The sequence below is a fragment of the Macaca mulatta genome, chromosome 17 (assembly GCF_049350105.2).
Source record: "Macaca mulatta isolate MMU2019108-1 chromosome 17, T2T-MMU8v2.0, whole genome shotgun sequence".
In the NCBI taxonomy this organism is placed as follows: domain Eukaryota; kingdom Metazoa; phylum Chordata; class Mammalia; order Primates; family Cercopithecidae; genus Macaca; species Macaca mulatta.
In genome coordinates, this window is record NC_133422.1 from 103373187 (window position 1) to 103387575 (window position 14389).

Consider the following 14389-nt stretch of genomic DNA (forward strand, 5'->3'; position numbering starts at 1 on the left):
CTTAAAATGGGAAGTGTTCCCTTTTCTGTTATCTTCTGAAATAATTTGTAGAATATTTGTTTATTTTGTACATTAATGTTGGGAAGAATTCACCCGTGAAGCCTGAGTTGTCCTTGTGGAAAAATATTTTAGATGTAGATTCCGCTTACTTTATAGGGAAATAACTAATTAGAATTTCTGTTTCTTATTGTGTTAGCTTTGGTATGATGTATTTTCCTAGGATTGTTGTCTACTTGACCTAAATATCTAAATTTAGTGGCTACAGTATGGTTCATGATACTGTCTTCATCTGTCTTTATGTCCGTAGGATCTGTCTTGATGTCATGTTACTGATTGCTATTGGTAGTTGGTGCATTTCCTCTTGTTTTCTGAATCAGTTTTGCTGGGATAAATTGTACATTTTTCAAAGGATCATCTTTTGGCTTTTTTCTCCCTGTTCCATTGATTTCTGCTTTGATATTATTTTATTTTACTCATTTATTTCTTTATAATTGATGCAATTCTTTAAACTCCTTGAAGTCGATACTTAGATCATTAATTATCACCCCTGTTTTCCTTTTCTGACATGTATTCTAGGCTATAATTTTTATCTTAAGTAGACCTTTAGTTGCATCCCACAAGTTACGATATGTTATAATAGAAATAGTCTTATTTGCATTTTAATTCCTTTTAGCTCATAAGTTATTTGCAAATATATTGTAAAATTTAAAAATGTTTGGTGATTGTCTAGGTATCTACTAGTGACTTCAATATCTTTTTAATTACAATAACCTTTTTAAAAATTGTATCTTTTTAAGGGATACAACGTGAGTTTTGTTTGGATTTTGGTTTTTGTTTTGTGTTTTTGAGACAGGATTTCACTCTTTCACCCAGGCTGGAATACATTGGTGAGATATCAGCTTACTGCAGCCTCAACCTTCCAGGATCAAGTGATCCTCCTGCCTCAGCTTCCTGAGTAGCTGGGATGACAGGAATACACCACCATGCCCAGCTAATTAAAAAAAAAAAAAAATTGTAGAGATGGCATCTCAGCATGTTACCCAGGCTGGTCTTGAACTCCAGGGCTCAAACAATTCTCCTACCCTCCTGCCTCATCCTCCCAAAGTGCTGGGATCATAGGCCTGAGCCACTGCCCCTGCCCGTGATGCTTCAATGTACATACACTTAGTGAAATGAGTTCTACAGTCAAGCACATTAACATACCCATCACCTCACATAGTTATCTTTTTCTTTTATAGTAAGAGCACCAAAACTCTGCTCTCTTAGCTAATTTTTAACACACAATACAATATTCTTCTTTTTTTAAAGGGTAAACATTTATTTGGTGTTAGTTTTCTGGTGGATGACATTAAGGCCCTTCACACAGAGTTTGGGAGACAATATTCTATCCTAATTCTACTGTAATAGAACATATTCTGTGTGACTCAAATCTTTAAAGTTTAAGGAAACAAGCCAGTGTTCAACTTGTCAGTAACAGTGTTTTATATAAATAAATTGGTCAATGCGGTAATTATTACTTTAAAATTTTGTCTGCTTGTTCCATGAATCACTAAGAAAAATGGTTAAAATGTTTCATTATCATTGTTAACTTACGTTTTTCTCCTTATATGTTATTGCTTTATATATGTGATGCTAGATTTTAGTCTCCTAGAAATTTAGAAATGTTGTTTCTTCCTGATTGATTTATCATTTTACTGGGAAATGTTTCTTTTTTACTTCTGGTACTGCTTCCAAAAGCACATTTTCTATAAATTAATTATTTCCATAGTCATCTTCTTGGCTGTTATTATTGTTTGCATGCATACCTTGCTTCATTCTTTTCCTTTTTTTTATTCTATATGTTTAGGATGTTTCTCTTTAAAGTAGTCATCTTTTGTACTTTAATACAATTTATAATCTTTGCATTTTAATTGGACTATTTTGTACCTTTACAATTGATGTGGTCGTTGTTGTTTGGGTTTAAATCTATCATTTTATTATTTTTATTTGTTCCATCTGTACTTTGTGCCTTTGTATCTCATTGTCACTTTTTAATTGAAACAAAGTATTTTATTTGATAATTGTGCTTTACTAACTTCTCTCTTATGCAGTTTATTATTCTGTAGCAGAATAACAGAATTTGTTACCCCATTGACTTTTTCATAGGTATTTTGTCATATGTTTTAAGTCTATATTTTTTCATTGTTTGGTTCTCACAGAATCTTTTAAGAAAAGAAATTCTTAGAATTTAACTATTTCATTTCTCATATGCTCAGTGAAATAAAGCCTGTTTTATTTAATTTGAATTATTTAATTCATTTAATATTTTTAATTCCAAACTTAAAAAAATTGTGAAATATTAAAAAGTTACAAAATATTAAGTGGATTTTTCTTATTTTTTATATTTCATACAATGGCTTTTAAATTGTATGATTTGTGTTTTTTAAAGTGCTATTTATATGAATAATGAACTGTTTGCATCCCTTTTTTCACAGACATTCATTGGGGACATTCTTTTGCTTGTTAACCCATACAAGGAACTTCCAATTTATTCTTCCATGGTGAGTACAAAATTTTAAATATCATTGAATAATGTAGAGTAATGTGCTCTAGTCATGCATATTTGTGTCAAATGACTAAAAAAAACAATAAGGCAAACTTCTAAAAACCTTTTTAAAATTCTGAATTGAATGATTGCATCGTAGTGACTTTAATTCATTTTGAGGCAATTTTAAAAATCAGAGTTATTTTATCAAAATGTTTCTTTGCACTTAAAATGTGTAATTTGTTTATGACTATAGCCATTAGACAGACTTCTAAGATTAAATAATATATAAATATATTTTCCATACATTCTTGACTAACTCAAGATCATTTGGCTTAGAGCCTTTATTTGGACACGTGACTTGTGTCTGAAGAGTTCTATGATGTTAAAGCAATGGGTATAAAAAAGGGTGATTTCGCATGTTTACATTTTCCCAAATTACTTGCCAGGTTTAATTATGAGGCCCTAAAAATTCAAAGAGAAATTGCTTGTAGAAAATTATTCCAATCAATTGAAAATGCAGTAAGATTTTTTAGTAGAAATGGGTCAAAAATACTATATCATAGGAGCTGTTTTTTGTGTAACAGCAAGGCTGGTTTCACCAATAGGGAACAGGAGCCTGCCCAAAACCAGGAGGCAGGGAGTGGGTATATGTTCCTGAAGCCGGGGCTTGCTCATAGATGTTGTGAGCAGGGCGGAGAACAGAGAGGAGAGAGAAAATTAGAAATTCTCCAACTTCCTAGGAAATCAAATATGTATTTTCACAGAAAAAGTTCATGAGAACAAGAGCGCATCCACCACCCCACCCTCCACCCATCTTACCAAAAGTCAATTCTGGCTGAACTTAGTGGTTCATGCCTGTAATTCAAGCACTTTGGAGGACCAAGGCTGGTGGATCACTTGAGGCCAGGAGTTTGAGACCATCCTGGGCAACGTAATGAGACACCCATCTCTACAAAAAACAAAAACAAAAACAAACAAACAAACAAAAAAAACAAAAGAAAAGAAAATGAAAAAACAATTAACCAGCCATGGTGGTGTGTGCCTGTGGTTACAGCTACCCAGGAGGCTGAGGCAGGAGGATCACTTGGGCCCAAGAGGTTGAGGCTGCGGTGAGCTGTGATTGTATTACTGCACTCCAGCCTGGGAGACAGATTGAGATCCTGTCTCCAAATAGAATAAAGTAAAATTAAATTAAATTAAAAAGTCAGTGCCATGTTTACTTTAAAGCTGTGTTGAAACCTGCCTACCCTCCTCCTTCCTCCCAATCGTATGCCAGCCTCACCCTGTGCAATCTAATGATGTATGTGAGCATGAGAAGCTAGAGCAAAGGATTCACCCATGATCATTTCAGGAGTTTCATCCAAGGACTGAAATTAATCTGATATGTGGTTATTAAATGGTTTTGAGAAAAAGCTCAGTTCTGTATCTTTCACTTTGTTGAGTCCTAATTAATATTTCTGTGAATATGTGTATTGAAGTATAATATAAATATTGCATAGCATACAAATATTAAATCTTTTGTTCAATTAATTTATAAAAGTCACGACACTGTAAAAACCATCATGCACATGAAGAAATAGAGTATTAGTAGGATTACAGATATCTCCCATGCCCTGTCTCAAACATGACATACCTCCCCAAAAGACAGCACAATTCTGACTACTGTCGCCCTCCGCTTTGCATGGATGAACTTTATGTGGGTGAAATCTCGCAGACTATCTTTCTCTGTACCTGGCTGCTTCCTTTCAATATTATAGAAGGTAGATTCACCCATGTTTTTGTGTGTAGCAATACAGTAAGTACAATAGGTTATTTTCTTTTGTATTGCTGTATAACATTTCCTTTTGTGGATATATGGCAGTTTAATTAACTATTGATAGAGATGTTGTCTTTTGAAGCAAGAATATTACTGCTATGAACATCTTCACAAAAAATTTTTTTGATAACATATGTATTTCTTTTGTTGGAAAGAGTAGAATTGGTACATCAAAGTGTATACATGCATTCAGTTTTGATAAATACCGACAGTTTTCTGAGTGCTTGTACTAAAGTGTATCTATAACTTAATACAGAAATTCTAATTGTTCCTCTTCTTTGCTCAAATTTCATTTGTTTACTTATCATTTTACTGGGTATACATAGTGGAATCTTATTGTTGTTTTAATTTGTGTTTCTCTGACAAACAATGATATTAACCACATTTTCACATAATTACTGTACAGTTATATCCTGTTTCGTGATGCATCTATTCCAGGAATTTATCCTACTTTGAAATTAAAAACTTTAAAATTGGTTCATCTATCTTTATTGACTTGAAAGATCTTTAAGCATTCTGGATTCCTAATGCATATTGAAAACATCTTGTAAGAAGCAGGGGTCAAGATTCATTTTTTAAAAAATGTATATTAACCTGACACAGTACTGTTTCTTAAAAAGACCCTTTCAGCTGGGCACGGTGGCTCACGCCTGTAATCTCAGCACTTTGGGAGGCCAAGGCAGGTAGATCACGAGATCAGGAGTTCAACACCAGCCTGGCCAAAGTGGTGAAACCCCATCTCTACTAAAAATACAAAAATTAGCAGGGTATGGTGGCAGGCACCTGTAATCTCAGCTACTTGGGAGGCTGAGGCAGGAGAATCGCTTTAACCCGGGCGGCAGATGTTGCAGTGAGCCAAGATCACGCCACTGCACTCCAGGCTGAGTGACAGAGTGAGACTCTGTCAAAAAAAAAAAAAATTAAAAAAAAAAAAAAAAGACCATCTTTTCTCCAGGACATTATGTTGGCACTTTTTCTCCAGGACATTGTGTTGGCACTTTTGCATAAATCTCATACTATATATGAATGGATATAGAATTTCCATCCAGTTTGATTGGTCTATTATAATACATTTTTATGTCTTGTACTCTAAGTCATCCACCTTTGGTCTTCAAAATTGCCCTAGCAATTAATTCCTGGCCTTTTCCTTTAAGGTTGAGAATCAGTTTGTCAGTTTTGTTGGGGTGCTGAGGGGACTCTCTCTGGGATTTTGAATTTGATTGCATTACATTTACAATTCAATTTAGAAACAGACAAAAAATGTTAGTAGTACTGAGTCTTTTCAGTATATTCATTTATTGAGGCTTTAAAATGTGAAATTCCTCTCAGTGTATCATCCTGTGTGCTCTTCTGGAGGATATCTTGCATAGTGTTCATTAAATGTTTTTAAATGCTGTTATAAATAATCATTTAAAAATTTTATTTTCCATTGGTGTGTGCTCCCTGTATGTATAAAAACACAATTTAAAAAGTCTTACCTTAAACTAGCAAGTTCGTAAAATTTATTTATTAGCTATATTATCTAGTGTGTTTTAAAAATACTCTGTGTACACAATCTTGTTGCCTGAAACAATAATAATTTTCTTTCTTTCTTTAAAATCCTATTATTAGTCTGTTCTTATGTTAATGGATTGGATCACCAGAATAATGTTAGATACTATTAGTAATTTCATTTAAAAATACATATATGTCTTATCTCAGGAAAAATCTTTAGTAATTAAACCTGAAGTATAAAAATAATTATAAATTTTACATAGATATCAGTTATCAGATTAAGGAAATTTCATTTTATTGCTATTTTAAGAAGTCTTTATCATAGAAAGGTATAGAATTTTATCAAATGTAAGTATTTTTTCTGCATCAATTGTTGATATGAATATTTTTCTTCTTTATTTTGTTTGTGAATTATAATTCCTGATTTTGAAATATTAAACCTATCTTGCATTTTTGATGTTTTAACTTTTTCTTTATATTACTGAAGTCTATCCAGTGATATTTTGCTTAGGGCATCTATGTTCATGAAAAAGATAAGCCTTCACTTTTTCTTTTTTTTTTTTACTTAAATCTTCTGTATCAAAATTACGCTGATTTCATAAACAGAATTTTTCTAGTCTGTTTTCTAGTCTCTGAAAGAGTTTGAAAATTTGGTGGTGTTTCTGTCCTAAATGTTTAGAAGAATTCACAAATGAAACCATTAAGACCTGGTATTTTCTTTGTGAGAAAGTTTTAGTTCTGGATTTAATTTCTTTGACATATGTAGGACAGTTCATATTCTTTCTGTGCTAGTTTTTAATGATTGCATTTCTAAAAAAATATGTTAGTTACATTTAATCTTCAAGAGTTTTAGGCATAGAAATATTCATAGTTCTATTTATCTTTTTAATGTTTGTAGAATTTTTGAGTGACTTCTTTTTATTCCATATGTTGGTAATTTGTGAGTTTTCTGAGTTTTTAAAATTTCCTTTTTTATAATTTATTTGGGTATAATTTGATTATTGTTTATGTTATATAGATATGTCCTTGATTTCCTGACTTTCCTAAAATAAGTATTTGGGCCTTTTAAATTTTACTTTAAATGTAGCTTTACTGAATTCTACATGTATGATATTTCATAAATTCATTGTCAATTAGTTTAAGGTATTATCTATTTGTGATTTCTTTCTGTAAAAATCTATATATATGTATATATGTAGAAAGTCTATAAAAACATAAACTGTATTAATCTTTGTTTTCTACTTTTGTTTCTCTTTGACCACAGTCTGGATAATTGCCTGGCCATATTTTAAATGATCTTTTCTGTTGTTTTGAATCTGCTGATAAACTTTAAGGAATGATTAATGAATCATTCCTTAAAATGCTGATGTCTGTTGTGTGATTTTTTTCAATGCTAGCGTTTTCATTTTATACTCTTAGAGTTTCCAGGCTTCTGGTGAAATTCTTCATCTTCATCTTGCCACTTATTTTCTTGAACGTGATGTTTTTTAATCCTGTGTCTTATGACTCTAATATTGAGGTCTGTTTCTACAATGTGACTCTGTGTGTGTGTGTGTGTGTGTGTGTGTGTGTGTGTGTGTGTGTTTGTTTTACATATATGGATATATTTACTGACATCCATGGGGATTTTTGATGGAATATTGAACTTCCAATATAAAAAAACCGTAGGGTCTAGGAAGATGTTATCTTCCTTCCAAGAAGATTTGACTTTTCCTCCTAGTGGGTACACAAGTTGTAGACAAACTACCTTTGACCCTGTGAAGTCTCGTTTAATTTATTTTTTTGAGACGGAGTCTCGCTCTGTGGCCCAGGCTGGAGTGAGTGGCGCGATCTCGGCTCACTGCAAGCTCCGCCTCCCGGGTTCCCGCCGTTCTCCTGCCTCAGTGTCCGTCCGGAGTAGCTGGGACTACAGGCGCCGCCACCACGCCCGGCTAATTTTTTTGTATTTTTAGTAGAGACGGGGTTTGACCGTGTTAGCCAGGATGGTCTCGATCTCCTGACCTCGTGATCCGCCCACCTCGGCCTCCCAAAGTGCTGAGATTACAGGCGTGAGCCACCAAGCCCAGCCTCCCTTCGAAAAGGCGAGCCGCCTTACTGGACTCAGGTGAAACGTTGGGCTGATATTCCTTTGGCTTTCCTCTGTTTCTGAACCCGGAACTTGGATTTGTGTCTCCCCAGTACTGTGTGAGGCTGCTCCAATCTCTGCTGAGCATGAGACACTTAGGCTGACTTTCCGTGATGCTGCTGAGAGACGCTCAGCACAGGGGCAGTGTGTGCTGGGAGGAGGGCACAGTGGCAATGTGTGCTGGGAGGAGGGCATGGAAAAGATCCCGTGTGGCCCGGTGCATCCTGATTTTCTTCAAGATCTTAGCTCCCTAAGTCATTGCTGCTTTGCTGATTTTACTATCCCTGCCATTAGATACTTGATTTGTATTTGATCCAGTCTTTGTAATTGTTCATGGTTAGGAGAATTTCACTGATAGTAGCTGCATCATGACAGCTGTGAAGGAGACTGTATCTGTTTTTATTGCATTTGTGTCAGACGATCATTTGCCCTCAAATACCTAGGTTAGTTTGGCATTTCATGCCTTTAAATTTTAAATTATGTATGCATCAAGGGGTGGGAGGGGAAAGACAGAGAAACACACCCTATTTAAAGTTACTATTAATATATTATTTCTGGCTTATGTTTATGGTAACAGTTGATTGTAGAGTTAACAAGAATTAACAGTGAGACAAAAGTCAGCTTTGAATAATTGAATGAAAAGTTAAAAAAAATTACTCTTATTTGGATGCTTCTATGGATCTAGAGGGAAAGTTTTAAGTATTAGCCAAAATTTAACATAATAATTTTTTATAGTATGACACAACTTGTCATACTATATTGTATCTTGTGCTGGGAAAAAAACTGTTAAGTTGTGGTGTGTTTGTTTTTAAAGTGTTGACACTATGGTGGTATTATGGCTTCAAATAATATGTTGTATTTGCAGTTTTTTCAGAAATACACATTCATAGAGAAAAGGAAAAACACATTAAGAGACATATTTGTTTATTAATGTAAGAATAAGATATAATACATTGAGATCATTACTAGAATAGTTTATTAAAACTGAAAATAGCTAATGCAACTTATAATTTATACAATTATTAATATAAATAAAATCTAAATATGTTTCTGTATATGAATTAAGTATTTAATATGTAAGTATTATGATTTTATAAAATGAATTTGCATATATATGTATATACACACACAGACCACCTTTTATATTTATCATTTCTAACTGTCATAAAACGAAAATGGAAAAAATGGAAAATAAATACAAAAAATATATCAGGTAAAAGGTGCGCTGATATAAAGCTTACAGTAAAATTACCTGCTTTTTATAGGTCATAAGAAAAGGCGAAAGTGTCTAGTCCTTCTGAACTTGGCATCCATTATGTAGAATCAAATAGTTTGTGCTCTCCTTGTCTATAGGTAACAACCCATAAAATAATAGATATTAGGTTGCTGTAAGGACATATATTTTACATTGAATTAGTGGTTATTCCCTGTAGCAATATTAGTGCCTAGTAAATAATATCAACTAGTCACCTATCGGGTATTCATTAAAACAATCTTGTCCTTAGGCCACGTAACAAAAATTTATTTCTTTTTGTTTCTAGTGGTTATCATTGTATTATGTCTGTTGCTTTAAATGACAAATTTTGTTCAAATATTTGGGTTTCTTCCCAGCCGATTACTTTACAAGAAAAAAAAACATTAAATATAATTATATCTATAGACTATAAAGACCAGGAGAATGACTTCTCTGTTTCATGTTTAAAAAGAAATTCACATATAACATCTGCATTTTAGTTTTATTTCATTATGAACTCTGTTATGTTAAGCCTTTGCATAATATTCATTTTTATTTCTAGCAAGTTATTAATCATGGACATAGAACTCTCTTGAGGCAAACTTTATTTCGAAACTGACGTCTACACAAGGCAGCGGGCAGGCCTCCCGGTTAGACTGCTTTCTGCCACAGCAGTGCTGATCTGACGCTAACAACCACCACTGCCAGGATGCGGGTCACAGCGGCGAGTCAGCAGGCAGTTCCACAGGAAGTACAACCAACCAGGACAGGGTCCATTATTGTGCTTATGTTGAAGACACGTAATATCATTCATTTTAAACATGTTACATGTAGGGGAGAAAGAGAAAATAGAAAGGAGCCAGATCTTCCTGCATGGGCTTTACAAAAAAGCAACCTTAAAATCAGAAACAAAAATGCATCATCAAGCCAACAAAGATCTGTTGATTCTATAAGAAAATACATTGCCTTAGATACTTAGAGTGTCCCGTTCTTGAGCACTGTGTAGACATGCTAGAGACAAAACACAAATAACAATGAAAAAATCACATACTTCACTTCGAGCTGAGGACAACAATTAAATAGCTGTATTGAGGGTGTGTAGTCCTAATTAGCAAGTCAAGAGGTTAGACGGGAATAAACCCTATCAGGGTTTTTTTTTTTTTAAAATAAGTATCACAATAAAAAAGAAATGTGATCAGGGCAAATCTTAAAAAATTAGTAAGATTCTGATGAGCAGAAGAATGGTCTAGAGCCACATTATGGGGTTTAAAAAATATGTAGGACTATTTAGAGAAATGAACCATGCAATTTGATGTGAGCAAGAAGTTAAAAGACTATAATATTTGAAATTCTAGGAAATGAAAACAGCTGCCATTGTTGAGTGCTTATTACATGGCAGAACTGCCTCAAATGGCTTTACATGTATTATCACATTCCATCTCAAAAGGCAGGCAAAACAGTATAAGAGTTGTTATTTCGACTCTGCAGTTGAATAAGCTGAGACTTGAGGTTAAGCAGATTTTCTAAAGTCTTCCCATGAGTGGCTGAGCTAGCGTTAATGTCCAGGTCATGCAACTCCAGAGTGAATGCTTGGCAGGCTTCTCTCAGCAGCACAAGTGCTGCGCCCAGAGGCAGACAGTTTCATTATTATTATTATATGTGATCTTTTGTAAACACAAACACATGCTTTCTCAAAATACGTCACCTATAGATAGGTATACAGTTAACAAATGGGACACTTACACAGGCCTACAGAGTGAGATGTTCATAGCATAGTGCAACACCAGCAGCCCGGGGCACTTGGAGCCATTGGCGTCTGGGAGGTTCCACAAAGTTTCTAGGCTCGCCAGAGATGGGGGCCAGTGGCTCAATGGCTGTCTCGTAAGCTGTGGAAGCATTGGTGGTTGTAGAAATGAACGTGGCAGGGTTCTGCAATCTGTTGGTGGTTTATTGAGAAGTGTAATGACCAGTGAAGAAAAGGAGGGACTTTATCTATTAGGAAGGAAGGAACTTATTCCCTGGAACCAGAGTCCATCAATGATTAGCAAGGCTGAGCTCTTGTCATCTCACCTATGAGCTAAAATGGAGTGCTTAAAATATCCCCTGACCAAGAATCCTCTTGTTTCAAATGATACAAATAAGGAAAGAAGACAGTGAAGTGAAGAGAAAAGACAGGTGGGGAAGGAAGTGGCTGGCCCTGCTGCTATTCGCTGGACCCCATGAGAATGTGCAATATTAACAGTGAGGATGGTAACCAATAAAAAAGTTAGATGGCTTGTCAGTCACTCAGAAAAAAGGGACTGCATAAGCAGAAATCCTCAAGGTTTTATAGAATTACACTGTCATTATTATTTCCATAATTATATTATGTATAAAGCATAGAATCAGCATCAAGCAATGTGCTGCCAGGTGGTAGCAATGGACTGTTCCACAGCACGAACTGTAACACTGCATGGGAAAGAGATTTACATGAAAGGGGAGCTGAGAGAGGTTATGAGTTTATCAGGAAATAACTTTCTTTAGACACTCAAGGCTCATCACCTACATCTACTCTCTAGTAAAACTTGGCATAAAGACAATATCTAAGCCCAAACAGATTTAAATAAATAAAATTTAAAAACCCTAGCCAGCTGTGGTGGTATGCACCTGTAGTCCCAGCTACTTGGGAGGTTAAGGCAGGAGGATTGCTTGACCCCAGGGGATGGAGTCTGCAGTGATCTATACTTTGGCCACTGCACTCCAGCCTGAGCAGCTTAGTGATACCCTGTCTCAAAAAAATGAAAATGAAAAAATATATAGTCAGAAAGAGAAATGAACTCCATGTACACACAGATGGATACATGATCCAGGCTGTCTCTTGTGTCTGTTGAACATCTAATGAAATTCTCATTTACAAAATAGAGAGTTGAAAAACAGTTTGTCAAATTAGAGCCTAAGTCTATGCTGAACTTGGGGAGAAGTGAAATAGTGTAGTTAGGTTTTCAAACAAGAATAGAAATTGGATCTGCTGGAAAATGAAGCTGGACTAAAACTCCTTAGTTTTATGAATGATAATGTGTATATCACTATCATTTAATTATTCTTAATATTCATTGCAACTTCTGGAATAATTTAAAATGAAAAAAGTTCAAGCAGAATGCAACAGACAGTTTTGTGCCCACCATGCATATTGGTTTCATATCTCTTTTAAAAACATTTAAAATTAAAAGTGCTGTATTTTTTTTCACATGTACTTTTGTGATTGGGATGCAGCCGTAAGGGTGTGGTAAGAAAACACTGTGTCCTAATTTAATTGTAACATTTATTTTCTGAGTGGTACAAAAACAACAGTATGTTTTAATTGTATGATGTCTTAGATTAGATAGATGACATACTCTTCTATAAACACAGGGTAAATACCACTTCAACCTACTTATTTTCATAAGTGGTGATAATGGTTATCTTGAAGTTATTATCCTTCCATCCAGTGTTTCATATGTTTACTATATACATGAACACATATATACATTCAAAAAGTGGGTATACCGCTATTTTCTATATTTTAATTAACTCATAACATAGTAACTATATATATATATTTTTTTTGAGATGGGGTCTTACTCTGTTGCCCAGGCTGGAGTGCAGTGGTATGATCTCAGCTCACTGCAGCCTCCGCTTCCCAGGTTCACGTGATTCTCCTGCCTCAGCCTCCCGAGTGGCTAGGACTACAGGCGTGTGCCACCATGCCCACTAATTTTTTGTAGTTTTAGTAGAGATGGGGTTTTACCGAGTTAGCCAGGATGGTCTCAATCCCCTGACCTCACGATCTGCCCACATTAGCCTCCCAAAGTGCTGGGATTACAGACGTGAGCCACTGCGCCCAGTCATTAACTGTATTCTTTTACAAAAAAGCTGTTGATCAGCCCTCATGCTTTCAAAAATTTTCCATCTTGAAAATTTTAGACCTAATTTATTCTAAAGTCCCTCTAGAATTTTCTTGTAATGACACACAACAAGTTATATTTGTCTATTAATCTTTATTATAGACTTTTAACTAACTTCTGTATTTCCTGCTCTTACAAAGAGTCCTAAGAATTGTTTTATAAATTCTCGTTTTGCTCATGTTTGAGAGTTTCAACAGAGATATTCCCAGTTGAATATGAATCTTCAAGTTTAGAAGATATTGCCAGATAATTCTTCCAATTAGTTAAAACTACAAGATTCAGTAGTATAGACATGTTTTCCCAGCCCAAGAGACAACTTCATTTGGAAATCAAGCTCTGACACCACCTAGCCCTGTCCCCTTGGGCCAGTCACTGACTTCTGTTAGCACCAATTCTCTTGCCTGTAAACATAAAAATACTTATCTGACTCCAGACATAGGTTCTAGAGGACTGCATGAGTAAGTGCCTGTGAGATGCTGAGGACAGCACCATGCATAGAGTGCCTGCAGGCTATTATTATCATTATGACTAAACTATGATTAATTCTGCTAGGCTTTTGTGTGTAATATAGCATCTTATAGTCTGAAATAGCACCAGAGAGCTTTCTATCCTTTCTCATTTATTTTCCATCTTTTTAGTTTATATTTTTTGCCCAAATTTCTATTATAGTTCCCTTTGTAAATTGATTCGTAGGAATATGTTATAAATTGCTGCTGATCTACTGATTATATGCACAGCTTATACACCTTTCTGTCTTTGCTTATTTTTTATCATTATATGGTTGACCAGGGCTTGTTAAATTTAATGTATTAAGATTGCTCCACCATTCTCTTTATAATTTATATTTTTAAATCCTATTTCCTTGTTTACATACAAATCATAAGAGTGTCATTCTATATGCTTGTAAAAATGCTTTAAACTTTGCTGCTCATATTTGGGATTTAAATTCATTTATAAGTAATTTTTACACATGCTCTGGGATAGAGATCAACACTTGTTTTCTTTACAAATAGACGATCAGTCGTCTCAGCAGCACCTTTTACCACTGAGAGGTAGTGCAGCCTGGTTGGTCATACACTGTATGTATGACATGGACAGGAGGCAGGGAGATACTGGGTAGAAGAGAGCAGTTCCCCAGCAAAGACTCCACCCTCAAACCTGGAAACCCACAGCCCTAAATGGGAACAGGTGTTCCTGTTTTCATGCCCAAAAGTTGCCTTTGGCCCACCATGCCCCCCATCCTGTGCCCCCAAACAACAGGCTCCACAAG

At 35.0% G+C, this 14389-nt stretch overlaps 1 protein-coding gene across 1 annotated transcript in view; it reads left to right on the top strand.

The window, feature by feature from the left end:
* Positions 1-14389, top strand: part of MYO16 (myosin XVI) — a 617076-nt gene that overhangs the window by 270266 nt on the left and 332421 nt on the right. Inside the window, exon 12 of the mRNA XM_015121440.3 lies at positions 2475-2540. Coding sequence (XP_014976926.3) covers positions 2475-2540 — 66 coding nt within the window. The remainder of the gene's footprint in view (positions 1-2474; positions 2541-14389) is intronic.